Genomic DNA, 26,024 nt, shown 5'->3' with positions numbered 1-26,024 from the left:
GTTTGGCAAGGCTGTTGTGTACGGATGTGGGTTGTGTTAAGCATACAGACTGTAATGGAGGTCCATGATACCCGGTAGGAACAATGCTATTTCGGCACGTCTTGCCTAGATAGTTGACATGAATGGGTCTAGTTTCGAGGAATTCCCCCGCCAGGTTCCCAAGGACTCGAACACGAGACCAAGGCACACTGGCGTTTCAGCAATCCCATGCTAAAGCGGCGACTGGGCGGCGTGCGCACAGACGAACGCCCTTCATCCATTAGCGTTCCACATTACATTTGATGGCCTGTCTAGCTGCTACTGGAGCGCTGCCGCCGCTGATGCCGCCGCCCGCACTTGGCGTAAGAGCTACATGGATGTCCGCCTGCCGCGTTTGCCAACCCAAAACGGGCCCGTCGTGAACCGCCACAGGCAGCTCCGACTGCAATCCCCTCGTCGTATGCCTCCCGCCGTAGCTTAGACCCCAGCTCATGCATGGTATCTCCCACCGATCACGAAGTTAAATGGTATCTCCTGACCCGCACATAGGAAAAAAAAGGGAAAAAAGAAAAAAGGACGGGAATATTAAGACATCTGAACAAACTAGCCCATGATTAAGAATGAAACAAAAAGATTGGTCCGGTTTTTCCTTTTAGCTGCTGGTGTCGTTCTTGCTGCAAGGGATGCTCTGACCCAGCAACTTCTTGATGGGCGTGCCGATGTCGATCGACACGGACTTGTTCACGGCAGCCAGGGCATCAGCGAAGTAGGGCAGCGACTGGCCGTGGTTGACCACCGACTTGCCCGACAGCACGAAGGGGAGAATGCCTTGGTTGGGGCCCTGGCAGAAATCCTTCTGCCCGAGGGCATTGACCACGGGGGTCTGAGAGATGTTGGCGCGCAGGGGGTAGACGTTCATGCCGGACTTGAGTATGACGTTGTCGATGTAGACGGTGCCGATATCCTGGCCGAAGAGGTAGTTGTGGAAGCTCACGTTGCCCTGGAACCGGTCAGCATCACCGCTCCGAGACGTCCATGAAGGCCCATTCAACTCACAAGTTCGAAGGTCACAGGCGAGGCATTGGGGACATAGACGGTTGCAAAGAAATTGTCACCCTGCGCGTCGGGCTTCAGCGAGATGGAGCTCTGGTTGACCACGAGACCGTTGAGCGCGTTCAGGCCTGGCTTCCTGTCAGTGGCAATCCCCAAGCATCGAGTGGCAATTGGTGGCGGCGCGCGTACCCGAGAGGGTGAGCGTCTTCTTGAAGGTGATGGGGTAGGCGCGCGAGATGCCGCGGACGTGGACGTGGGTGTCGCCGGAGACGGTCACACGGAGCGACTCGTTCGCGAGCAGCCAGGTGTTGAAGACAGTCAGGGCCTTGACGTCGGTGATGGGGAGGAACTGGCTGACGTTGACCGTCTGGAACGCATCGGCAGTCGTCTGGGGGAAGTCGAGAGTAGCGAACGGGGTGTGCGACGGGATGTCCTCCAGATACATGACGCCCTGGAAGGCATCGATGGTGGCGTGCACAGAGCCATCGGTCCTGATGACGCTGTTGATGGCCATGGTCAAGTTCTGCGTCTTCGTGTTGGTGACGACGATGCTGTCGACCTCGAACTGGGCCTCGTCGACTTTCTGCTGCGCCAGCTTGGGGACGGCGACGAGGATGCTGAGATGACGGTTAGGACAGGAGTCAGGCAAGTCCGCGATGCGGTGCCGAGACTTACACGCAGGGCACCACCACGACGACGATGACGGCGAGGGCAATCAGATACGCCCACCAGAACCGGGCGCAGTGGCCCAGGCATCCGCGGCGCCGCGGCTTGCCGGAGAAGTTCTCCGTCTGCGAGACGGCCGGCTTGTCGACCTCTGCCATGATGGCGAGCTTCGTTCGGTGGCAGTTCCCTTATTAATTCAAACTCGTGGCTCGGCGATAACGATACCACTCCTCCTCCTCTCACTGAACGAGTGTGTCGTCGACAGGGCCAGCGTCGACGGCGACGACGGCAAGGCAGGCGCGGGCGGCAGGTTGAGAGAGCGAAGCAGAGGGGTGCATTCCGGACAAAACGAGATAACGTTAGTGTCCAGGCTCTGGGGTCGCGCGCCCACTTTATTCTAAATACGGTCCTCGGCCGCCCTCGCGGTTGGGGGGGAGGAGAGGGGGTCGATTCGGCCGATTTTGCAGGGGCACAGCTGCTTGCGGCTCCCCACCCTGCAGGCCTTCCATCTGAGAATGGGCATGGGGGGGAAGATGGGATCGACGGTCCCGAGTGGAGGGCAAGAGGAAGGAGCAACCTTGTTGCCACCAAGCCGTCCGCCAAGCCCAGTAAACGGACAAACGAGCAGTTCACGAGCACGATGGCGGAGCCACCCCAACCCGGCCATTGGCCGGGCCTGATTCGGCCCTCGACCGGGGGACCGCTAGCCCGTTCGAGCAGGTCGTCCGAACCCTGGCCCTCCATGGAATAGGGAGGCAACCCATGCGTAGAACCCTAACCCAGGTGCCACAGGCTGGCTGTGTTTCTAGCTCAAGGCAAACCAGGAAATGGATGCCCATTTGTCGCATGACTTCTGGAAACCCAAGAATGCGCGTGGCGTACAGAATACATGAGGTACTGTGTAACGACGGGAAGCACCGAGTGCATTGCACCGCAGTTAGCCGGCTGTTGGCGGTGGGTCCCGTCTTACGCAGTAGTGTAGTTAACCACTGTGTACGCCCGTCTTACGGTCTTCGTTCCCTGGAAAGCCGAACAAACGGCACTTGTCAGGGCATGGCCGGAACAGGGACTGCGGGGGAGGCGGAGAACATGCGGGGGGGGCAAACCGGTTGCCCAGATGGGATGGTCATCCATCCTCGATTCCTCGCCCATTGAATTGACACCTTGGAAGGCCGGGGGTGTGGGGATGGTGGTGGTGCGGCGTGGTCGACGGTTCGCCGGGAGCCATCGGCAGCGCAGCTGACTGTCGCTGCCTTTGCCGGATGCAGTCTAGTTGCTCCTTCCGCTGTTGGCGTCATTTCCCGCCGGAGGACTGGGGCAGGCGAGTCGAGCAACCCTCCCAACCCGGTTTCTCGGTGTCGATGATTTGTCTGATGTGTTGCGATCCGCGGTGCGCGATGGAGCCCTGCACTGTGCACGGTCACTGCACTGCACACCCTCACGCGGGCAGATCACTGGGCACTCGCTCGTGTAAGCAGGTTGAAGGCGCCCGCAGTGTTCGCTGTGTTCTGTGCTTTGCTGTCGCGAAGCCTACTTTTCCTGGGCAACGTCTCGCCGAATTGCTTGCTGTGTACGGAATACACTATAACTGTACTTCAGTTTCGCGGGCCTTGCAACGGTTTCACACCGCCCGCGACGGGCGTGACTGCCTGAAGAAGATGATACCGAGAGCTGATTTGGCCGTGTGCCCCGCTCCGTCCGGGGGTGGCGGCAGGGGTGTGAAGCAACCCTTGTTGATCCTCACCAGATGCCGAGGGTTGCGATGGAGCACATGAAAATTTCTGAGATTCACAAATCCCTCCATCCTAAACGGATCAGTGGACGATTTGGACGATCGGGAAACTTGACGGTGACGGCGGTCAGCCAAGAAAAGCTCTGGGAGATTTTAATGGGGAGTGGTAGTGTACACTACTGCAAACCGGAGGAGAAGGAAGGACCAACAATGACCGGGGGAATTGGCATGTGCAACCAGGATTCAGGTTGGCGGCGCCACCAAACGGAAAGACAAGACGGGTCGTGTCTGGCGGCAGCGGGTTTTGATTTTTGCCTGCTGCTGTTGGTTTGCACTTCTTGGCCCCTCCAACAGCATATCGCTCCTCCACACGCATCCCTCAACGGCACGGTCCGCGAGAAGACATGATTCAGCGGCTGAGGTCGGACTGGAGCCGCTCGGAAATTTGAGCAGCATCCAAAACCTACACTCCACTACACTGTAACGTTAACCTCGATCTTTACGGATTCCCTGAAGTCCAATCTCCGCCCAGGTCCCGGCCGGTCCAGGGGTGCTTGCCGGGGCGGCCCAGGGGCACGAAACTGCGCTGCAAAACAGGGCCGTATCAGCAAGCATGGGGGTAAAGTGATAAATGACCTGAAAACCACGAGCAGCGCGTTCGGTTGCCAGTCGACGAAGAGAATCGTCAGGCAAAAGCCACATTTCGAGGACACATCCCTTCGACCGCTCCGACTCGCCACCCGGTGCATGAGCTGCATGACCTCACACCTTCCCAAAACAATTTGGACAAGCCAATCGGCGGCCGACCAGCCCGTGCCATCCCCCTTCCGCCTGTTTCTTTGACCAGCCGCACTTGGGGAAGGGGCAAAATTCGCGACTCCGATGTGCTGCGCCTGAAGACCACTTTTCCAGAATGAAACATGGTAAACACCACTGCAATCTCCAGGTTATTGCAGCGCCGAATTGTTGCATGCACTACAATTGCCAACCTGCAGGAGTGAGTGCACGCAGAACGGATGTAGTGTACGGAGTATTCCGTACTTGGTACACAATAATCGGTTCATCCGAACTGGCATGGAAAAGGGGCCATCTGAAATCGGGAGGTGGGACGAAAGACAGCAGTCCCACAAAACTGTCTTGGAAAACCCGCATTTGCGGCATGATGAACGCTATGTAGGATGGAGGGACAGACAGACTATAGAGAAGAACTTGGGCAAAAGTTATTGCAAGTCGGTGCCACCTCCATCGTAGGCTCGACAACTCGGCGATGCCAGTAGCTTATACAACAATGCTGGACACACATACCACACAAGCATGAGGCCAACAGCGCGACAGACCAAGCAAGGCAGACACGCATGCCTCATGTCATGTGCCACGTGCCACAGAACACAGCGCGAGCCTCGGGTCACACAAATAACGGTCATAAGTGACAAAACGCGCTCTAGGAACATTATCGTCTCTATCAAGTCTTCCCAAGTGCAGTTCCTGAACCCTTCCCTCGTACATATGTCTCAAACCAGAAACAAAAGGCCAAGATTGGCTGGGGCCCGGGTCCGAACTCCCCGCGTGACCGGCCTATCCCTTCGCCTCCTTGCCCACATGTCGGCCAAACATCCACCCTCGGCTGCCACGACATCCCCGGTTATTCTTAAAGAGGTCCCGCCAAGACTAATTTCGGAACCTGCCGCTTACAAGTATTTACAAATTGCTACGAGGGAGCGGGGTCGCCACGACTTCGAGCAACATCAACAACGAAGAATTGCAAAGACTCGTAGCAGCAACTTCGTGAAACCTCAACCAAATTGAAAAAAAAGAAAACGAAGTTAACCCGCACCCTAACCTTGACCCTCACCCTAACTATAACCCTCACCCTAACCAGCGGGGGGCTGGCGCCGCCCCCCGCACCCCCGGCGAACTAACCCGTGGCTAACCCGTGGCGATAGTGCAAACCCCTTGGCGGTCTTGGCGGGGTACTGACGCTGTAAAAACATTGCCGACAATTGGCCGAAATTAGTCTTGGCGGGACCTCTTTAAGATCCAGCACATCCCCCACCACCAACCCCAGAGATCACCCTCCTCGGCCTGCTTGGCAGGGACAGACAAGCCAGCCAAGCTAGGTCGCTTTCAGCCCGCTCAGAGCTTGGCGCGCGACGATGTCCACAGGCCGGACCGGTCCAGCCCCGCCTCGCCGTCGAAGATGTCGCGCTCCACCGCACGAGTGTTGATCTGGGGAATCGGCTGCGTCAGCTCCAACAACGCCATGTCCAGTGTAACCCATTTTCATAAGAGGGGAGAAGGACGGAATACTCACGAAGCGCGGTCCCAGCTCCGAGAGGTCCCTAGCGCCCAGCATCTTCATGCACGTCTCGATCTCCCCTTGCAGGACTAGCAACAACGCACACGCACGAAACGCGCAAGTCGGTTAGCCAGGTCTCATCCAACCAGAAGGGATGCGTGCACACACGCGCGCGCGCGCTCGCGCGGTTGGGATGGGATGGGACTCACTCTCGAACGTCCGGTCGACCCCTCTCCAGCCGCCGGCGCCGAGCCCCCACAGGGCGGCGCGGCCGACGCCGACGGCCTTGGCGCCGAGGCAGAGCGCCTTGACGACGTCGGTGCCGCGGCGGATGCCGCCGTCGACCCACAGCTCGACGGCGTCGAACACCTCCGGGCAGTACTTGCGGATCTCGAGCAGCGTGTGGACGGCGGGCGGCGCCGTGTCGAGCGAGCGGCCGCCGTGGTTCGACAGGATCAGCGCGCGGATCGAGCCCGGGTGGGCGCGCGCCCACCGCGCCGCCAGGTAGGCGTCCTCGTGCGTCTGGATGCCCTTGAGCACGATCGGCAGGTCCGTGTGCGCCGCCAGCCACGGCAGCGTCGTCTCCCACGTCAGGTCCGCCGCCGTGCCGAAGAACAGCTGCTTCCCGACGCCGCTGTCCGCGTCTGGTCGAGCGTTATTACTCTTTCCTGCCCCCGCCAGATCCCCGGGCGGTTTGCTCCCCTCGAGCACCATCCTGGCCTCGATCCCCGCGCGCTCGTCGTGCTCCCGCTTGCTCGGCACGGGCGCGTCCAGCGTCAGCACGACGAACTTGTACCGGTCGCGCAGCCGGTTGATGCGGGCGAGCATGGCCTCGCTCTTGGCCCGGTTCGTCTGCACGTACAGCTGCCAGCCGAAGACCTGGCCGGGGGCGGCGTCGGCGACGATCTGCTCGGGCGTCATGCTCGCGTTGTGCGAGACGATCTGCAGCGCGCCGAAGCGCGCCACGCCCCGCGCGATGCCCGCCTCGCCGTCCGGGTGCGCGAGCCGCGCCATCGCCGCCGGCGAGACGTACAGCGGCGTCGCCAGCTGCAGGGCGCCCGAGAGCAGGCTCGTGCGCGTGTCGGCGCGCGTGACGTCGACGAAGACGCGCGGGCGCAGCAGGATGGAGCGGTAGGCCGTGTTGTTGAGCGTCTTGCTGAGCAGGTCGTCCGAGGCGGAGAAGTAGTAGGCCCAGCACTTCTTGGAGATCTGCGTCTTGGCGGCCGCTTCGATGTCGTCCAGGTTGAGCAGCGTGTCGAGCGGCGGCGGCGGCGGTGGCTTGGATTCCTCGGCTGCCCCCTTGCCGCTTTGGCGCTGCAGCTGCTTGAGGCTCTCCGGATCGACAACGCCGAGCTTCGCCTCCGGCTTGAGGTTCTCCTCGAGCGTGCCCGGCGGGTGGATCGGGTCGAACTCGGCCGTGGCGTCTCGCCCGGCGAGCTGCAGGATGATGCGCGACCCGCCGGGGTGCTCGGGCAGGAATTCGGTCACGTCGTAGACATTGCCGTGGATCACCACCCAGCAGCTGTCTGCGGTGTTGTGCTTTGCGACTGCGCGGAGGTGTCAGTAGCGGTTCTGTCTAGTGTCGGGCACCGCAGCCAGCGTTGGTTGAATTCACTTGCCCTCCTCCGCGCTGAAGACCTTCGCCATCTTGCAGCGCACCAGACCGCCACTGGCTTTGCACCCGATGTAAGTTGGACAACACGCAAAAAGTTCAGTTGATCCCGGGACTGCCAGCTCGCAAGGCGGTCATTTTATTTCGACACCAGGGCCTGGCCGCCTGCGGAGTCGGAGCCAGAGTTGAATTCGTGCCTGGTGATTGGATGTTGTTATCCTGAAGCGTGGATCGGTGGCTGTGGAGTCGCCATATCCACCCCTAATTGGGGTAGTCGCGGGGTTCCGCGCGGGGAGATTGGAGGGAAAATCGGCCTCCGAGGACGGCAGCAGCTCGCCGGGGACCCGGTCCGGGTCTTGGCAAGGTATTCCGGAGATAGTCCGCTCTAAGTTATATTTCCCGGCCGCGAACGTCATTTGACTCTGAGCAGAATCCTATCCGTCGTGTTTCATACTGTGAATTTCTCTTATTTTCCTATGCGCTCACCAAGAGTGCAACCAGCTCCCGGAACTTGAGCTGAGTCCTCTGTCGAACATGCACGGGCCGGCCCCCACAGTTTGGTGACAGACCAGGGGTCGGTCAGGCAACCGCCCCACCCCCGCCATCCAACAGCTCCCAAAGCGGTCTCACCTGCCTGAGCCGCGTGAACGACACTCCCAACCTGGAAGCCAGGCACGGGCGACGAACACACCGGTGACCTACACAGGCGTTGCCGTGTACGGAATACACCGATCTCGTCGAAACCGTGGCCCGTTTGTTTGCGCGCTTCAACTTCTCCCTCCACCACGACAGGGTGAATGTCCCAACCAGCAGGTTCCCCGACACCCCCCGACGCCGCATAAGTCCAGCACAACACCACCACCCCGCGTTGCTCCGCGCGCCAGCGCATGGGCGCCCTGCTCGCCAAGATGGCTGCCCGTCGCCCGCGGCTGCGCGTCCTGTGCTTCGGCGACTCGCTCACCGCCGGCTACACCTCGCACGGCGCGGTCCACCATCCATACGAGGAGACGTTGGTGCAGATGCTGGCCATGGCGTTCCCGGACCTCAAGATCGAGACGGTCGAGGACGGCGTGTCCGGCGCCACGGTCAAGTTTGGCTACCAGGCGCGGATGAATGCGCAGTGTGGGTTGCCGGGTGGATTGTCTTTTGTTGTGTTGTGTGGGGCCCATGGCTAACTAGGTGCGCTGTGTGTTCATTGTGAACAGTCCTCCCGCCGAAGGGGCCGAAGAAGAGCAAGAGCAAGGACGAGGAGGAGGACGGGAAACGGTACGACTGGGCGATCGTGTTGGGGGGGACAAAGTACGTTTTCTTGCCCCGTTACGGCACCCACTCTCTGCCTTGCATATTAAATATCCGCACACAACGCCGCGCATACATGGACGCCCTGACACGGTGCAACGCAATAGTGACCTCGGCATGGGCGTGCCCCCCGAGGACATCTTCGAGGCGCTCAAGAAAGTGTGGGCGGTGCCGCTCGCGCACAAGTGCAAAGTGCTCGCGCTTACGGTGCCCGAGGCTGGCGTGGAGGGCAAGATCCGGGAGCGGATCGACGCGAAACGCAACACGCTGAACGACCTCATCAAGGGGTACAGTCGGGAGGGGTTGTGAGTCTTGCCTTCTTCCTCCCCCCCACCCCTCACCTCTCGTCCCCCTCCCTCCCCACCAATCCATTGATCCGTATTCCACTGCTGTTATTGACACACCCTGCGCCCCCTCCACGCCAACAAAAACAGCCATGTCTTCGACCTACACAAAGCCATCCCCTACTGGGCCATGTCGGACACGGACCGCAAGCGGTACTGGGACGACCACCTGCACCTGACGCCGGACGGGTACGACCTGATGGGCAACAAGATCGGCGTGGCGCTGGTCAGCATCCTGGTGGCCGAGCGGGCGGCGGCTGCCGCTGGCGGCGACGCGCACGCGCGCCCGCCGAAGCGGCGGCGCATGTTTAGGGACGACGACAAGACGTTCGACGAGGAGGCCGGCGACCCGTCCGTTATTGACCAGGGCTATGTCGTGGTCCGCCGCGCGGACCTGGATTGAACTACGGATAGCGGGGCTGAGGGTTTTAGCGGCGCGTGACGAGCGATGATCGGCCGGGATACAGGGCTGGAAAGGGAGTAAGTGGGTGGATGGACTTGGCGTTTGGATACATGGGAGGTTTATGACTTGGGATGGTATTTGAGCGCAAATGGACCTGGGAATGATTGGGAAGCAATTGGTTGTGCATCTTTGTGGGTCATGATTAATGGATCTATGCTTCTAGACGCCACCAATGTTGGTTTGGTCTCCGTGAGGTAGCGTTACCCATCTCAGCGGGTATTGCTCCATACATCCCGTCATCCGATATCGCCCAAATCTCACTCTCATACCGCAATCTGGGCCGCCACAAACTCGGGGAACTCGGCTTGCAGCGCATCGGTAAGCCGCTCCAAATCCTCAGCCAGGGCCTGCACATTGCTATCCCACCGCCGCATCTCCTTGCCCACGGGCACCTCGGCTCGGCCGCTGCCCTTCTCGCCCGACGCCTCGCCGCCCTCGAACCAGATAATCCTGTCGATCTGGTCGATCGACCCGGCCAGCCGGCCCTGCTCGATCATCTTGGCCGTCGTGTCCTCGGCCTTGTCGCCGTCCAGGCCGAGCAGCAGGCCCAGCTCGTCGAAGCCGATGTTGCTGTACAACCGGCTCGCGCTCAGCAGGTTGTGCTCGACCACGGCGCGGGCCAGCACGGTCGAGCCGTCGGACGTGGTGGCCAGCTGGTGCGGGGCGAGCCCCTGGGCGAACTTCTCGACCTCGGCGGCGCTCAGCAGGCGGTCGAAGAACATCTTCTCGAGAATGCCGTGCTCCTCGAGCCCGGCGGACCGCTCGTCCTTGTACAGCTGGCCCAGGGTGCGGCTGCGCAGCGGGCCGGCGGGGGCCAGCACGGCGCACTTGATGGCCATGGCGAGGGTGTGCAGGCGCTCCTCCTCGGCGATGGCGGGCGAGAAGCTGATGTCGTGGTAGCTCTTGGCGGCCTGCAGGAACTGGCGGTTCGAGTCCTGGATGCGGGCGGCGCTCAGGCGGAAATGCAGGTTCAGCTCGGCGTCGTCGACCGTGTGCATCACGTTCTTGAGCTTGTTGAGGTACGTCTCGGCCGACGTGCTGTCGTCGACCTCGAGGTAGTTGCGCACGATGCGAATCCACACGGCCGCCTTGTCGGCGTCGGGCACCCGCCGCTGCGAGCTGTCGAGCGGGATCTCGGCGAGCACCTTGGCCGCAGCGAGGAAGTCCTCGTTGGCCTCGTAGGCGCCAGCGATAAGCTCGCGCAGGGCGGCCGACTGCTCGACGAGCGAGGAGGATTGGGGCGCGGTGGGGATCACGCGCAACGCGTGCAGGCCGACATCGATCTGGACGTCGCGGTTTTCGACGGTCCGGAGGCTGGCGATCAGGTCGTTGAGGAGGGTGCGCGTGTGGATGACGCCGAGGCCGTCGGCAAGGATGGCATCAAAGACGGCGTTGAAGTCGTCAGCCAGACTGGATGGCGTGGAAAGCGACTTGATGTTGGGGATGAGCTGTTGGTACTCGGCAATCGCCGGGCTCGCCGTCCGAGCCCGCCCCAGAGCTTCCGCCACTCGGGGTGACGCCATGGCGCGTCTGGGCGGCGATGCCGAGGAGCTGGTAAAAGGTTGGTGTTAACCAAACTCCAGTATCCAGTATCCAAATCTGCCGCTGTGTAGTCCAGGGATTGGCGGCAGAAATGAACCAGATAGGCAGCGTTACTGGTCTCGTCGTCAGCTGAGGCTGAAAGCTGGAGGTTGCGGATGGGAAGCTCAGCTTCGTGAGCTGCAGCCTGATGTGGGGTTTGGCGGGGTCGTGGAGACGGATGCCAAGAAACGCATGGGCGATTGGACCAAAAGGGGCTTCGATTCAGACCCCAGCACGGTGTCAACTCAGAGCAACAAACTGCAAGATCAACAGTGGAAACTCTCCGACTGCACACAAACGCCGCTTCCCAGCCATCCATCATGGGGCATGCGTTCCATTCTCCCCTACCGTGGTACTCTTCCTTCGAAAAGCTTTCCTCGGGCATCAAGCGCCGCCTCTTTCTCAGCGAAGGCAGACTTTGCATTGATGGAGCCCCCTGGTAGTGGCCAGTGAAACGAGCACGGCCCGCACTTGCCTGGTCAGCCAGCGATGTCTTTAGGTCCTGACGCCAGTTCTGTTTATTCCGCACAAAGAATCCGACTTCCCATTTCTCGTGTATCCGGAGGGACTCCTGCATCGCTTTCCCCCCTTGCACAAGCCCCACGGTTCCATCGTTGTTCCCAGTGGTGCGCCGTGGGATGAAACCGTTCGGTTTCCCCGGGTTTCTAAGCGCGCTTGGCGGCGTCAATGCAAAACACCATCAAGGGGGCACCAGCTGCTGCCTCATGTTCACCCGCTTTGGGCCAATTGGCCGTTGTCGATTCCACGCTCTCCGACTTAGACCGTTTCTTCTTCCTCCTTTCACCCCTTCCACTACACAGTAGCATCGGCTTCGGCCATGGTAGCTGTGCCGAATGTGCCGAAAAGTCCGTCCAGCCCATTGGGCACGTCCCTACCAGGCTGCTAGCATCGTCTCCGTTGATGCATTGCTCTCCCTGCGCAGGAGAAGCGGCCCTCGTCTATTCTCGCTTCGATCTGGGGATCTCGGGCTCGCGGAGACGGACAGATGGTCTGGGGTCGCGTAGCCAACGAGGGCCAGCATCCTCCGCTCCAACTGCCGTTCCCCCCCCCCCCCCCCCCCATGCACCCCCCTATGCATCCGTAACTTACATGCCTCAGCTGCCTAGTGCATGTAGAACTGTCAAAGAAACATCTACACGAGGAGAGCTGCCCCGCCTCTGTCTCGATTTCTGAGGCGGTGGGCCGCGGTCCCACGCGAACTGTCTCCTTCCGCTCTCGTCCCCGTGCTCGCGTTCTGGCATCTCGGGATCTCGTCCGCCAGGGGCAATAGGGCCGCCGCAATGGCCGGCGCTCTTTACGTCGTAGCCTGGTCCAGCGGCAGCACTCCCGCCGCCTTCCCCAGGGGATCTGCCTCTGCCGTGCTGGTTTCATCACGCCAGCGTTGATCTGCCGAAGATCCGTCGATTGGAGCCGATCTCCCGTGACCCTGGACCAACACCATGCACTGGCACCTCAGCTTTGTCATCAGGGCTGTCGCCGCCTGTTTCGGACCCATCTCTCGCTTCTCGTTTGTCTCGACTGCTGCGGGGAAGGGTAGTCTGAGAAGTCTTCCTCGGCATATCTTCGTCTGTGTGTAACAAAGGGGGAGGTGGGCGGTATCGTGAGATGGTCGACAACAGCACCGGGGTCTCGTGGGCGTCTGCCTGTTGCACAAGTATAAATCATCTCAGATCTCCGCTCTGTGTCCCAGCTCGCTCTCCATCACCAACACGCTCGTCTCTTCATCACACGCAAGCCTTTCCTTTCCAACCAGGGCAGCGATTGATTCGTTCCCTTTCCCTTCTCATTCACTTCTACTTGACGCTGAGCTGTCAGACTCTTGATCATTATCTCCTTGCTCCTTCTGCCGCTACCATCTCCTGCTCCAGTCAAGATGTTCTCCAAGATCTTCGTCCTCGCCCTCTCCATTGCTCCCCTCGTTTCCGCCCATGGCAAGGTCATCGTCGCGACGGGCGATGCCGGCGGCAACGGCACTGCCCTCGCCATCAAGGGCGGCATCGTCCCGGGCACCGGCCCGAACTCTAAGGTCAGGGGCTCCCACAGCCGCCGTCTCGCCGCACGCACCTCAGCTAACCAAGACGACAGACCGAGGTGGACACCACCGTCTTCAGCAAGACCAACATCCTCTCGGACGGCCTCGGCCGAACCACCGGTTCCGGCCAGAACAGCCTCAACATGATCGTCGAAGCCATGGCCCAGTCGGGTCCCACCCTCCCGCAGATTAGCAATGGCGGCAACATCTCGGGCACGTTTCACATCGTGACGACGGACGGCGCGGGGCCCATCCAGGCCGTGCTCGACCCGACGGCGACGGGCAAGTTCTCCCAGGGCGTGCCGCTCACGGTGCTGCAGCAGATCCCCGGCACCAACGGCAACATCGCTCCGGGCAAGAAGCAGCAGCGCTCGCTGTGGGCGCGCGCGCTCGCGGCGGCCGGCATCATGAAGCGCGCCGCCAACGTCAACGAGAGCTTCGACTTCAAATTCTCGGTGCCCGCCGGCACCAACTGCACCGGCACCGTCGCCGGGATGACCAACGTGTGCCTGGTCAAGATCGCCAACTCCAACAAGGCCGGCCCCTTCGGCGGCGTCGTGCCCGTGCAGATTGCCGCGGCCGGCGGCGCCGCTAACCAACAGTCGGCCGCGGCGGCCTGTGCTCGGTCGTTCCAGGCTTGATCGGCCTTATGTAAGGGGAAGGGGGGTGGATGGGCTGCTTCCTTGTGGCTGGGATGACATCTGAGCTAGCTGATCGGTGTATAGGAGTCAAAGCTGGCGATGGAGTGAGAGTGCTGAGCGTGCCGAGCAGGCCGAGCAGTGCCGGTTGTACATAGAAGAGGAGTGCTTTTTGTATTGTACCTTCTTTGGCGTGTTTTGAACGAGATCGAGTTTGCAGAACCGTTCGCAGTGCTCAACGTGTGTTTACTTGGTACATAGTGCGGCGGGGGCAGGCGGGTGCGGGGGCCGAGGGCGATCCTCTACGCGGGTCTAACGCTGATGTCAACATCGTACGATGCCCGGCTGGCGCCACAAAACGGCCGCACTCTTGAGCAATTCGGACTCGGAACTTGCATCCCATGCTCTTCTTCCCTCTCGACTCCCATAACTCGAGTGCAGATTCTACCACGAGCACGCTCCGGCCCGGTTCCCTCTCCAGCCATTTTCATCACCACTTGCTGATACCAGCACTACGGCGCAACGATCCACGAGTTGGGTATTTATTTCCAAGCAGTAACTTGTACATCAAATGGCCGATCTTTCGCTAGGGCCCGCCGCGGGCCACCGCCTGCGAAGCAGCAGCCCAAACCGTCTATCTTCCGAGATTCCCATTCCAAACCAGACAGCCCCTTTCCCGCGCACGCAACCATTCACACACCCTGTTCACCCGTAACTCACCCAATCCAACGATTCCCCCCCTATCGAACCCAATCAGTGAATTCAATGCTGCAAAACAACAGGCTTGCCCCTCTCCCACTCGTCGATGCCCTCCCGGATATTAACCCAATAGCGCAACCGGACCGCCTGCTCCACGGCGGCGGGGACGTCGTCGGCCTCGAGCGCGGCGCCGAGCTTCTGCTCGCACTCGCGCACGCGCCGCTCGTTGGCGGCGCGCACCTCCTCCAGATCGGCCTCGCACTCGGCCTCCTCGATGGCCTCGCGCGCCTCCAGCACCTCGGCCAGCAGCGCCGCGTCGTTCCTTTCGGACGCGCCGCCGGCGCCGGCGCTGGCGCTGGCGCTCGCGCTGCCCGTCTCGTCGCCCGCCAGGTCCACGCCGTGCCGTGTCTGCAGCAGGTACTGCGCGCGCAACAGCGGGCTGCACAGCGTGCGGTAGGCCGTGTTGAGCAGCGCCGAGTGCGCCTCGGCGCGGAGGCGGGCGGCGGATTTGTTGTTGTTCGCGTTCGAGTGTTGGGCGGAGGAGGAGGAGGAGTCATCGCCTGGGGCCGCTTCCGCCGCCGCCGCCGCCGCCTCCTCGGCGGCGTGGTGGTGGAAGTCCGGATGCGAGGCGGCCTGCAGGCGGAGGAACTCGCGGCGGAGGGCGCGGAGGTCGATGTCGAACTTGCCGGCCGGCGGGGGGCCGTGCGGGAGGGTTTCCGGGAAGAGGGCGTAGTAGAGCGGGATCGAGGAGGAGGGCGAAGGGGACTCGCCGGAGGCTGGGGCGGCGGAGGCCGAGTCGGTTGAGACGCTGTCCCGGGACTGGGATGCTGTTGAACCCCAGCGCCGAGCGGCGGCGGCGGCGGCTGCAGTACTTTGGATGTGCGACGACGCAGCTGTCCGGAGGGTCCGTCGCGAAGGCCACGTCGCCGCAGCTCCAGCCGCCGCGCTCCGGGCTGTCAGGGCCGTGACCGCCTCTCTCCGGCAGGCGGCGCAGAGGTCCGCGGCTGCGCGAGCGGAGCCCGAGATCAGGGACGCTCTCATCTTGCAAAAGCAGGCAAAGCCCAACACGGTCGATGAACTCCCTCCTTTTTCACTGCAATTGCGCAGAATAATTTACCGGCGATACAATGAACCTTAATGGCGCTCAAATTGTGCTGCGTGCAAAGAAGCACAGGGACTGTTGCGCGGGACTGTTGCGTGTGCGCTGGAAAGGCTCGGATGGCCGGGGTCAAGGGTTGCTGTGTACGCTTCGGTTCAGTTGCTGGGAGTTCGCCTCCGAGAAGAAATTCGGCGTTTGCAGGAGGCCGAGTGAGGAAATGACGTCGGTCTCCCTCTCTCGCCACGGTCTCCGCCGCGGATTCTCCGATAAAACCACTCCGACGGCCGAGAGTAGCCAACCCTAACCCTAGATTACCCCTGAGGAAACAACTCGAAACACCCCAGGGAAATCAGCCAGAGCCTGGTGGCCAGGGGCATGCATGTCCGCATAAGTTTTATAGGCCGCGTCTCCTCAAACACCATGTCACACCACAGTAGTCCTCTTCCTGCCGTCAGCAGACTCTCCGCAGAAGTCGATGGATTTCAGATAGCTTCATACCAGACTTTACTCTGAACAGTACAGCGCTCATGCCGTCGTGATTACGATAATACTAAGGTAAGTACAAGTGATATAATACATCCAAGCCAGCGTCCGTCGTTACATCATAAGCCCAAGCTCGAAATTTCCCTCCTTCGCCTCGACGTGGCCACCCTTTTTCTTTTTCTTTCCCTCCCGCGACTACCCATCATGAAAGGACCACCCCCCTCCACCGCCCCCGTTCCTGATGCCACCACCGCTCGCGATCCTTTTTGTCCACCACGGCACCACTAAACGTGTTCCACCTCCCCTGACACCCCTCCCGCCCACCACCGCCGCCAGAGCCCTCGACATCGCTCTCCTCCCTATCCCGATCCTTATCCCCCCTACTCTTCCGTCTCCCCCGCCCCTTCCTCCCCACACCAGCATTCCCACCATCAGCACCAGCGGAGGAGGAGGAGGAAACCAGCCCGCCGAGCCCCTCCCCGCCGTCGCCCATGATCATGTCCTCGACGCCGACCAGCCCGCCGCCCTCGTCGGTCGCGCCCGTGCCCGGCTCCGGCGCCAGCACGTACCGCACCCGCGACTCGACCGTGCCCAGGAAGGCGCCCACCGCGAGCCGCTCGACGGGCGCGCCGCGCTCGTCCGTCACGTGCACCAGGTACCGCGCGGGCCCGCGCTGCGCCGCCTCGAGGCGTGCCTGCGCGGCGAGCCGCGCCTGCGCCAGGTTGCTGTTGCTGTAGTTGCTGATGCTGTTGTAGTGCTCGCGGGCAAGCGGGCCGAGGAGGGCGTCGTGAGACGGGGCGAAGAGCGGGGACGGCGGGGGGAAGAGCGGCGAGGGCGGCGGGAAGAGCGGGCTTGCGGGCGGCGTGTGGTTGGTGGTATTGCTGCTGCTGTTGCTGCCACCGGGGAAGGGGTTGCGGAAGTTGAAGGCGGTCGTGGTGGGGGTGGTGGCGGTGGTGCTGCCGCCGGTGCGGGTGGACGAGAAGCTGGACGAGTTGCGCGTGTGGCCGAAGCCGTGCCAGGCGCCGGGCCCCGGGCTGGCGGTGCGCGGGCGGGCGGCGGCGCGGTAGCGGTCTGCCGGGTGGTCGATGCGATCGCGCGGGGAGCAGAGCGCCTGGAAGAGGCCTTCTGGGTCGTGGGGCGTGCAGAGGGCGCGGAGCGAGGGGAAGCCGCCGGCGCTGATGCTCCGCGCGAGGATGGTGTCGGCGGGGGCGGCGGCCGTGGGGAGGTACGGGATGTCCCAGTGCAGCTTGCGCAGGGACGCCGAGGCGAGGTAGGGGAAGAGCATGATGAGCTCGTCGGGAGGCATTTCGGGGGGGTAGGTCTGCACGAAATTGAACGTTTCGAGCTCATGCAGGTAGGAGAAGATCCGGGCGATGGCGGGGAGGGACTCGACGTTCATGTGCACGAGCGTGAGCGTCTGGATCGAGGCGCTGGCGGGCCGTGTGGCGAGCAGCGAGAGGCCGGCAGTTGTCACGCCGGGGCAGTGACTCAGAGACAGCTTTTTGAGCGCGGGGAGCGAGAGGAGGTTGGTATCGCTGAACGTCGTGGGGGGTATCTGCGAAAGGTAGAGGTTCTGCAGCGAGGGCAGCGACCGAATGGCGCACTCGAGCAGGTTGGGGGGACTCAGCGCCGCCCCTGGTAGACAATGCACGACCAGGCTCGTGAGCTGGCTCCAATCCGAGTGGAAGGCCAGGAACAACTGCGACTCCTGCGGCTGCAGTTCTGCCGGTCTCCAGTGGTCGTCGTCGCTGGGGCCGGCCGAGCGCGTCCTCTGCTGTCGTTGAAGCGGCGACGGCTCCAGAATCCAGTTCATCTCCTTCAGTTTCGGCCTCGTCGAGAGGGCGTGAAATAGCCGCTGAAATGAGTGGTCGTAGGTCGGGTAGAAGCCGACCAGCCGTTCGAGGTTTGGGCACGCCATCACCACCGAGGCGACCAGATCGTTGTACGCAACGGCCCCGACAGAGAGAGGCCGGGCCGGCGGCTTCAGCGAGCGCACCATGGCCGCGATCTGGGGGTTCGCCCTCAACGTCCGTCGCAGCAGCACCAGTCTCGACCCGTACGTCGTCTTGGTCCTCTTCTTCATGCTCGGGCCCTCATGGCCGACCAGCTGGATGTGGCGATACAGAGCCTCGCGGGCGTACTTGAGGAACTTGCGGGCGCTGACGGCGACGGCGCAGCAGTCGCGCATCCAGCACGTCGCACAGCTGCTGCTCCCCGGCTGCAGGTGCAGCGTGCGCAGCTCCTCCAGGATGAACTCCAGCACCTCGCCCGGCAGCGCGGCGAACAGCTCGCCGGGCTGCGCTTTCCGGCGGTACGTCTTGATGGGCGCCGGCCTGTGCCATGGGTAGCTCGGACCCGGCCCCGCCGCGCCGTTCTGCGTCGCCCAGGTCACGGGCGACGAAACCGGGCGCGGGTTGGCGGCGCCCGGGCTGTTCGGCCAGGAGTCGATGCTCGTCTGGCTGCTGCTAAACGACGCGCTGCGTGCCCGGCCGTCGAAGCCGTCGCTGCCGGACACCACGCTGCTCGTGGCTGAGCTGGCACTGCTGTTCGACAGCCGCCGCGGTACGTTGTATCCGCCCGGGCGCTCAGGGCCGGACAGCGGTGCTTCCGAGAAGGCCGTGGGCCTGTGCACGATGGGCGTGTGCTCCATACCGGGACCGGCCGGGTTGGGTTGGGAGCCGGCGATCTGCTGGACCCTCGTACTCGCCCGCTGTGTCCTGAGCACGAACTCGTGCTCATCGGGCGGGTACATAGCGCGCGGGTTGCTGTCCAACGGGGATCTGGGTGGTGGACGCAGAGACGCAGGCGCGGGGGTGGGCTTCAGGTGCGAGGGTGGGCCGCCAGAGGATGAGGGCCGGAATCGCGTTGGTGGCGGGTTCAGCGGCGCGGCGTCATCGTCGTTGCTGATCTTGTACCAGCGCAGGATTGCCGAGGCCGAGAAGGTGTGCCGGCGGCCGACTTTGTTGAAGAACACGGGCGGCGGGCTATTGGATGCGGGTAGTGTGTTGAACCGCGGGATCAGCAACGGATTCAGTCCGCCTCAACTGCCACGAATGTTGGAGGTACTGGTATGCACGTAGTGAAGAAAAAGAAAGGGAAAGGAGAGAAAGATTCAAGGTATAGGTAGTGTGCGGAATAGATGCCGTGGCGATGGGACGATGGGGTGGGCCGAGTCGCGTTTTTTTAAATTGACACGCAGATCTCAGCCGCAAGACGCGGAGGCAGACGGCCACAAGCGCAACGTCCGAAAGTCTGAACTACTCAAAGTCAAGAAGAATCTGACTGCTTGCACTGCTCTCTGGCCTGCCGGGCGAGCGGACCAGTCAGGCGTTACTCAGCAGCAGGTTGACAAGGCAGCCTGTCGTGTTCGCAGTAGTGTAGCCGGCGTCAAGTCCAGGCGGGCCCTGCAACGTCCTGCAGCCGAGAGAGGAAATAGTCCACGTTCGATGCAGGAACGCGAGCCTCGTGTCGACCGAGCGCTTGCTCGAGAACACGACTGGCCCAGCACTAACCGCTTTGGAAGAGCTGAGGGTGGGAGTGGACAGCAATAGCGCCACGGGCACCAACGGTGGAAATTAAGCATCGGCGCCGTTTGCAATGCACTGCCGAAGGGTCTTCCCTGGAGCCTGGAGGAACTCTCCACAGGCCCGAATCCCAAACGACAGATCACTTGATGGCGACAATGGCGATCCTAGCCCCCTTTTTCTTTCTCTTTTCCCTTGTCCCTCATTCCAAGGTTGCGGCTGCATGTGTGGGAAGAAAAAGGGGCTGGTATTTCCAAATGGAGATTTTCCTTGGACCGAAAGCAGCAATTCCATGGACAGGGGACAGGGGGCAGGGGCATACGGAAGACATGGTTAGGGGACAGGGTTGCAAGCGACGAGACCCGGAAATGTCCAGGGTCCACTCCACCATACCCATCTTCAGCCGCCCGCGCGCGCGGGCGCTCAAGAACTGAGCCGGACTGGACAATGGAGAATTTACGCCGGTGTGGCGAAAATGAAGTAGATCGACTGGATCGAACAGCGACGGAAAAAAAGATATACTCACCGAGACTGTGGCTTCTGCGGTTTCCCGCTGTGACTCTTATCCTTCGCATCACCCGCCGCTGCCCCCTTCTCGTCCGTTCCTTCCTGTCGGCCACCCTCTGCTGTTCGAGGCCGCGATCTGGGAGCGGCAAGCTCGGGCGGCGGCTTTTTGCGCAGCACGTTAGGCTCGGCGGCGCCGGCACTCGAGAGCGAATTCCGCCTCCCCGTCACGAGTTCTCTGAGTGTCGTCACGGAGCTCTCGCTGCTGCGTCTCTTGCGCCCGCTGCTCCACGGCCACGAGGGCTTCTGCGGCGGCGGCGGCGGAGGAGAGCTGCTGCCCGTCTTGGCGGCCATGGCCTCGTTGGTTTGATGCTGGGCTCGCGTCGAGATCGGGGTTTGGCGTTCGGCGCAGCCTTACCGACGCCACCATGCAGCCGGCCGAAGGTTATTTGACGGTTCCCGAATCGAAGCCTCAGCCGCACATCCTCCCTTTGTCGTCGGCATCAAGTTTCGACGGTGTTGAGCTGCTGACCCGACGGTGTGGATGGATGGTCGGGGAGCGCAGGCAGCCATATCTGGCTGGCCGAGCCAGCTGGCCTTAAACGTTGTTGAGGTTCCAGTCTTCCTCCGCCTTTGTTCCTCAACCGGGCGGTGCTCTGCTGGACACAGGCTGTGGATCAGCAGGGCGAGGGCGGAACAGCGGGTTGGTTGCACGGTCAATGCCCGTGACGGCCGTCGGTCGTGAGAGGGCGGACTGCAATGCAACGCTGAAGGCGCCTCTGTGCTCACCAACCCCCTGCTCTCAGCGATGGCATCGATCTCAAGATTCGAGCCGGAGGGGGCACACGCACAACGGGGGTGGGCATCAGCACATTTAAACTCGCGCCAGCAGCGGGCAAGCCGCGATCGAGATCTTGGCTTTTCCAAAAAATGCCGTTTTCCCGTCCTCGCCCAACCACCAACCGGACCTGCACCACCGGCCCGCTCGGTGGGAAAAACAAAGCGATGCATCGCCCCCGCAAACACCCACTCAGGCCGAGAGGGGAAAAAAAACCTGAAAGGCCCGATGCGAATTGTGTCGTGTCTGCAAGTCACCTGCCTATACTGCCTACCACAGTACACCACTAGCGTTGCCTGTTTGCCCTCTGGCCTCCGCGCTGCGGAAGCCCCCCTCCACAAATCACAGTTCCGTTTGCTACTCCACTGCTGAATGGTTCCAGCTGCTGGTGCGCCGACATGCAGCGTGGTGTCTCGCTCGGCCCTCCAGTTCGGGTCCGCAACAAGGCACGAGATGCGTTGTCCTGAGTGGAATGTTGCCGCGCGCAAGGTCAGACCGCCAGCAACCTGCCTTAAGTTTATTTATTGAGTAACCGCGGGGCACGACAGCTGGAAAGTTGGGCGGGCGCGGCCTGCTTTTCCTTTCCCTTTATTTTCCTTTTTTTTTTTTTTTTTTTTCTCCCTTTTTTTCCGTCGACCTGCAACCTGCAACTTTTCAGAGCCGCCGAGTGGCCGTCACCTACCGGCTGTGCGTGTGCCTCGGACCAGGGCCAAGACACAGGAGCGAACAGCAGCAGGCCTTTTACAATAGTGTAGTTAGCGCCTTCGTATCCCGCGAGCTCGCCATGTTGGCAGGAAGCGCTAATGCACCGCTGCAGTGCGGATGATCACATGGGTATGCAGAGTAATGCGCATATTGTGGTATATTCCCAGCTGAGATCAAAGAATTGTTTAAACCCTCGGTCCGCCGTAGTTTGTTTGAAGAGCCTTCTTCACCACTGTTCCCGTAGTACTCCTATGGTTGATGAGCAGCAGTTTCGATGTGCACAGAAGCAGGGAACGAGACGACTGCGAGCTGCCAGCCCCCACCCTGTCTTTTATAACCCCCCCCCCCCCCCCTTTCGAGTCTCTTCGCAGGAGCAGGCCGCTTAGCTAACGGAGTCTCAGATCGTGGCCAATCCTGGGCCTATGAATCTACCCAAACAGGGGGCCACATTCCAACCTCGCATCGCACGGCCTGGCTCGGTAGCCCAAATTGCTGCTCGAATCCCCGCCGTTGTTGTCGATTGGAATGGCCCCTGACACCACCGCCGTCGGGTTGCGCCGCCGTAGCGGCCAACACGATACATCTTTGACTCGATCACCAGAATACAATTAGCCCTCGAGACAGCCGGCAGCGATCCTATTCTTCATCCTCCCTCCTCGTGGCCAGACTCAGCAAACCGTACTCGAACTCTCTTCTTCGTGGGCGTAGCGCTGCCCTCCCGCGGCGGCGGAGTCGCCGGCGGAGACGGCCTCTTGAGACCCCTCTCCACAACGACCACGCCATTACTTCGCTTCTTGCCCACCGGCGACCCATTCACCGTCACCAGATCCTGGTCCGGGTGGCTCAGCTCGCGCCCAAAGCCGCGGCCAAAGATGAACTGCGGCTCCCTCAGCGCAGCCATCTGCTCCGGGCCCGACAGCTCCCGCCCACCCTCGCCCGTAGGGAGGGGCAGGATCCGCGCGTTGAGGATCCACTCGTATATCGGCCTGTCGTCGAGGATGGAGCGGCACCTGCGCTGCTCGGCCTGCGTCATCTCGCCGCGGCGCCGCACGATCACCTCCTCGACACTGCCGCGCAGCACCAGCGTCTCGACCGTCACCGCCCGCGTCTGGCTGATGCGCCGCGCCCGCCCGATCGCCTGCGCCTCCACCTGCGGGTTCAGCACCGGGTTGATGAAGTAGATGCGCGACGCCGACTTCATGTCCAACCCGAAGGCCGCCTGCGTGATGTCCATGAGCAGGACCCTGCCGACGTAGACTTGTTAGCGTACTATTTCCCCCCTCCCGCTTGGTATGGGGACGGGGACGTCTATCTTTCTTACCGGAACTTCGGGTTATGGTTGAAAGTTGCGACGTATTGCGCCCTTCGCTGAGGTGTCAAGCCCTTGGCGTAGATCAGGTACTGAATCTGAAGCTGCAGTTGTCGTCTGTTAGCGAGCATTGTGCGGTGATGAGTCGGAGGGGAAAACCTACCACGTCAAGAACGCCGGCGAGGTAGTATGCCACATTATCGTTCTCGTAGAAGATGATGATCTGCTCCGACTGTTGGTGCTTGACGATCTGGTCGACCAGGTAAGAGAGCTTTGCCGACGCCGTGGCGATGAGCTGGACACCTGCCAAGGAGGCGGCGACGTCTGCTTCGGCGGCTGTTTCGGCACTGATGGCAGTCTCGTCGCTCTTGGGGATCATCAGGTTGGTCAAGATGGCGGAGCGCCGTCTGCCCGGAGAGCTGTTATCCTGACCCTGCTCTGTATTTCCAGCAAGCCTCTTCTGCTGACCCTTCTGCTGCGCCGCCGCCTCTCCGTTCGGGACTTGATCCTCGATTCCCTTGAGCCGCTCTTCACGGCCGCGCTCGGCAAACCGGCCGCTGTCAAACATGATCTGCAATGACGTCGGGGCGTCGACCAAGGGGTGGAGGAACTTTTGGAGCGCAGAAACCAGGCGCGAATCGGTGAGGACTGGGTCACCATCCTCCAGATCGAGGGACCACTCACGGCCTGCTCCGAAGGGGAAGTTCTGGATGTACAGCGGCACCTCGCGAAACAGATTGGCGCAAGTCTTGATGCTGTTCCGTACCGCTAACCTTCCGAAGTCTATCGCATCCCGCAACAAAGCTTCGTCCGCGGCACTGATCGGAACCTTGCCTTCTCTCAGGAAGTCCTCGGCCGTGTCGATCGCCTTGTGGATTTGGGCGGGCGAGAAGAACGACCCGCCGAAGAAGCTCGCCTGTCTCAGGTTGGACACCAGCTCGATCAGGGCCTTCCTCTGCCGGGGGTGGAAGAAATAGTCCTGGTCCGTCCGCTGAGACTGGACAGCGTTGAAGATAATCATCATAGAGAAGAGATTGAGGACCAGTCGATCCTGGAACGACCCGTCGAGCCAGACGACCTTCTCGTCCACACTTGGGAGCAGGTCACCAATCTCGGACAAGCGGTGCCGGATAATCAGCGACTCAAGCGTCGTCCTGAGGCACGCTGCGCTCCCAGTGCTCCGGGCAGAATGCCTGGGTTGCATGACGTACACTGCCCAGTCCGCCGGTGTGTCCCCGACCTCGGCCCACTGGTTAGCCCAAGGCCGCATATGCAAGTAGAGCGTCGCAATCGAGCCGATACGTCTGAGATCTTCCCTTTCCATATCCGGCGAGGATTCGACTTGTTGTCTGGTGGGGTGACGTGGCCCACCATTAGGATGTTGACTAGGGGTTTTGTTATCAACCCCGAAGAGCCCCTTGGACGGCGTGCCAGTCACTATCCACTTGGCGGATATCTGCAAGTGATCGATGATCAAGTGCAAGTTGCTCTTTTTGTGCATCGTAGAATTGCCCAGCTTGTGGCCTTCGTCGACAATACAGCGTTTGAAGTGGATGGTCGCCAGAGGGCTCGAGAGAATCTGAGAACCAGTCCGATCAAAGTCCGGGTGGTCCTCCCACAACCTCTCGAAGCGCGTCGATGAGAACAGAATAATGTCGTACTCGACGAGTTCCTCTACAGGCGGGAGCTGCTGTTTCTTGTCCATGATCAGGACTTTCAGGCCCATCGTGTGCTTGGCAATTTCTTCTTTCCATTGCTGCACAAGGTTGGGCGGGACGACGACCAGGGAGCTGTGACTCAACCGTATCTTTGTTGGCGGTGGAGTGGTAGCCGGCTGCCGGGTCACTCGGCGGCGCGGCGGTGGAGGCAGATGATAGAAACCCTCGTTTCGCCGGATTGCGTCGACGCAACGAGGATACTCAACGTCGTCCGACCCGAGTCCGCAGAACACATGCTTCCAGGGCACGGAGTTACGCGTGATGCACGCCGCAGCCATGTCAGCTAGGCTCCCAACTCGACGACGGATCACCGGCTCATCCGTCCGTAAATGGTCCGGGGTGGCAGATGGAATATGCCTCGTGGCTAGGATGAGCGCCAGGCATATCAGTGTCTTTCCCGAACCCATTTCTTCGGCAAGGATGCCACCGCACGGCGCGTCGTAGTGCCTTGGCTCCCGAAGAACGGTGCCCGCGACGGCATCGTAGTACCATGGAGAGCCCAGCTGGTCGGCGACCACGGCCAGGCGCGGATCCAGCACCTGCTGGGTCTGCGACTCCCTCTGGAGCATCAGGGCTGCCGATCGGCGCTGGTACAGGTATAAAGTGGTTGTGAGACCGGGCACATCGCTGTTCAACAGTCTGTAGGCGGCATCACGGACATCGAGATCGCAGATATCTTCTGGCCTCGGATCAGGCGACGGCATGCTGTTGAACATCTGCAACAAAGACTGCTGCTCTTCGCCAACCTGCAGGGCGGCTGTCTCTTCGGAATCGGCAAAGGGCAATGGGCTTGGGGAGCAGTGCGCACTTGTCTCCCCTCGCCAAGTGCTCCGTGAGAAGTCCAGCTGCGCAAGCAGACTGAGCCTCGCCTTCCGCAGCGCGGCATCCGAGCGGGGGATGCTGCGGTTCTCAATATCGTCTGGAAGGAGGTAGACCCGGACGAGGGCCATTTCCGGGTCGTTCAAGCTGATGCCGAGACTCATGTGGACCCAACCTTTGCGCAGAAGAGCGCCGAAGGGGGCGAGAGGCCCGGGATGGGAGACTAGGCAATGCTGGACCCCAGGATCAAGAAAGACAAGACGGTGAGAACCAGCATGGTCCTGGGCTGCCTGGTGATGGCCATTGCCATTTCGTTGATGCTGACTGCGAATCCCATCCTGCTCATCCGAATCCGAGTCCGTAAAAGAGACGAGATGATGCCATTCTCCGGGCTGCACAAGCGACCAAATCTCGTCGGGAAGTCGGTTCCCGGTCTTGGCGAGACTCAAGCATCCGGCCGCGACGTAGCGGGAAAGCTCCGTCGGCAGCATCGTTTCCGGTCATTGACAAGCCGGAACAAAAAATCGGGAGGCAGTCATCCTCATGTCGGCGCACCCGCAGGAGGCCAGAAGGAGTGAGCTCGAGTGTTGCCTGCCGCGATGGTGAGAGC

General features: G+C 61.5%; 10 protein-coding genes across 10 annotated transcripts; 3 read left to right on the top strand and 7 right to left on the bottom strand.

Moving 5' to 3' along the window:
• Nucleotides 1-70: 70 nt before the first annotated feature.
• THITE_2170004 (uncharacterized protein) lies at nt 71-2,108 on the bottom strand. Its single transcript, XM_003651788.1, has 4 exons — nt 1,708-2,108; nt 1,222-1,649; nt 1,036-1,160; nt 71-979 (listed from the first exon to the last, which is right to left on the bottom strand). Exons 1-4 carry the CDS (start codon nt 1,854-1,856, stop codon nt 632-634), a joined length of 1,050 nt encoding a protein of 349 aa, XP_003651836.1. The 5' UTR covers nt 1,857-2,108; the 3' UTR covers nt 71-631.
• A 3,727-nt stretch (nt 2,109-5,835) lies between these two features.
• On the bottom strand, nt 5,836-7,781 carry THITE_2112562 (uncharacterized protein). Its single transcript, XM_003651787.1, has 2 exons — nt 7,346-7,781; nt 5,836-7,273 (listed from the first exon to the last, which is right to left on the bottom strand). Exons 1-2 carry the CDS (start codon nt 7,371-7,373, stop codon nt 5,853-5,855), a joined length of 1,449 nt encoding a protein of 482 aa, XP_003651835.1. The 5' UTR covers nt 7,374-7,781; the 3' UTR covers nt 5,836-5,852.
• A 2-nt stretch (nt 7,782-7,783) lies between these two features.
• THITE_2112559 (uncharacterized protein) lies at nt 7,784-9,546 on the top strand. The gene is made up of 4 exons (XM_003651786.1): nt 7,784-8,460; nt 8,544-8,637; nt 8,745-8,942; nt 9,072-9,546. Exons 1-4 carry the CDS (start codon nt 8,247-8,249, stop codon nt 9,382-9,384), a joined length of 819 nt encoding a protein of 272 aa, XP_003651834.1. The 5' UTR covers nt 7,784-8,246; the 3' UTR covers nt 9,385-9,546.
• Nucleotides 9,498-11,070, bottom strand: THITE_2112557 (uncharacterized protein). Its single transcript, XM_003651785.1, has one exon. The coding sequence runs from the start codon at nt 10,965-10,967 to the stop codon at nt 9,708-9,710; it is 1,260 nt and encodes a 419-aa protein (XP_003651833.1). The 5' UTR covers nt 10,968-11,070; the 3' UTR covers nt 9,498-9,707.
• Nucleotides 11,071-12,540: 1,470 nt separating this feature from the next.
• THITE_2112556 (uncharacterized protein) lies at nt 12,541-13,835 on the top strand. Its single transcript, XM_003651784.1, has 2 exons — nt 12,541-13,072; nt 13,132-13,835. Exons 1-2 carry the CDS (start codon nt 12,920-12,922, stop codon nt 13,717-13,719), a joined length of 741 nt encoding a protein of 246 aa, XP_003651832.1. The 5' UTR covers nt 12,541-12,919; the 3' UTR covers nt 13,720-13,835.
• A 463-nt stretch (nt 13,836-14,298) lies between these two features.
• Nucleotides 14,299-15,795, bottom strand: THITE_2112553 (uncharacterized protein). The gene has a single exon (XM_003651783.1). The coding sequence runs from the start codon at nt 15,454-15,456 to the stop codon at nt 14,479-14,481; it is 978 nt and encodes a 325-aa protein (XP_003651831.1). The 5' UTR covers nt 15,457-15,795; the 3' UTR covers nt 14,299-14,478.
• Nucleotides 15,796-16,199: 404 nt separating this feature from the next.
• THITE_2143208 (uncharacterized protein) lies at nt 16,200-18,749 on the bottom strand (the record flags this gene model as incomplete). Its single annotated transcript, XM_003651782.1, has 2 exons — nt 16,200-16,728; nt 16,810-18,749. The coding sequence occupies 2 exons, from the start codon at nt 18,747-18,749 to the stop codon at nt 16,200-16,202; spliced, it is 2,469 nt and encodes an 822-aa protein (XP_003651830.1).
• Nucleotides 18,750-18,952: 203 nt separating this feature from the next.
• Nucleotides 18,953-19,618, top strand: THITE_2112552 (uncharacterized protein). Its single transcript, XM_003651781.1, has one exon. The coding sequence runs from the start codon at nt 19,156-19,158 to the stop codon at nt 19,546-19,548; it is 393 nt and encodes a 130-aa protein (XP_003651829.1). The 5' UTR covers nt 18,953-19,155; the 3' UTR covers nt 19,549-19,618.
• A 2,465-nt stretch (nt 19,619-22,083) lies between these two features.
• On the bottom strand, nt 22,084-22,850 carry THITE_2112551 (uncharacterized protein). The gene has a single exon (XM_003651780.1). The coding sequence runs from the start codon at nt 22,800-22,802 to the stop codon at nt 22,212-22,214; it is 591 nt and encodes a 196-aa protein (XP_003651828.1). The 5' UTR covers nt 22,803-22,850; the 3' UTR covers nt 22,084-22,211.
• Nucleotides 22,818-26,024, bottom strand: THITE_2112550 (uncharacterized protein). Its single transcript, XM_003651779.1, has 2 exons — nt 23,041-26,024; nt 22,818-22,981 (listed from the first exon to the last, which is right to left on the bottom strand). Exons 1-2 carry the CDS (start codon nt 25,903-25,905, stop codon nt 22,886-22,888), a joined length of 2,961 nt encoding a protein of 986 aa, XP_003651827.1. The 5' UTR covers nt 25,906-26,024; the 3' UTR covers nt 22,818-22,885.

Source organism: Thermothielavioides terrestris, chromosome 2, assembly GCF_000226115.1.
Source record: "Thermothielavioides terrestris NRRL 8126 chromosome 2, complete sequence".
Lineage (NCBI taxonomy): Eukaryota > Fungi > Ascomycota > Sordariomycetes > Sordariales > Chaetomiaceae > Thermothielavioides > Thermothielavioides terrestris.
This window is presented reverse-complemented; position numbering and strand designations above follow the sequence as displayed.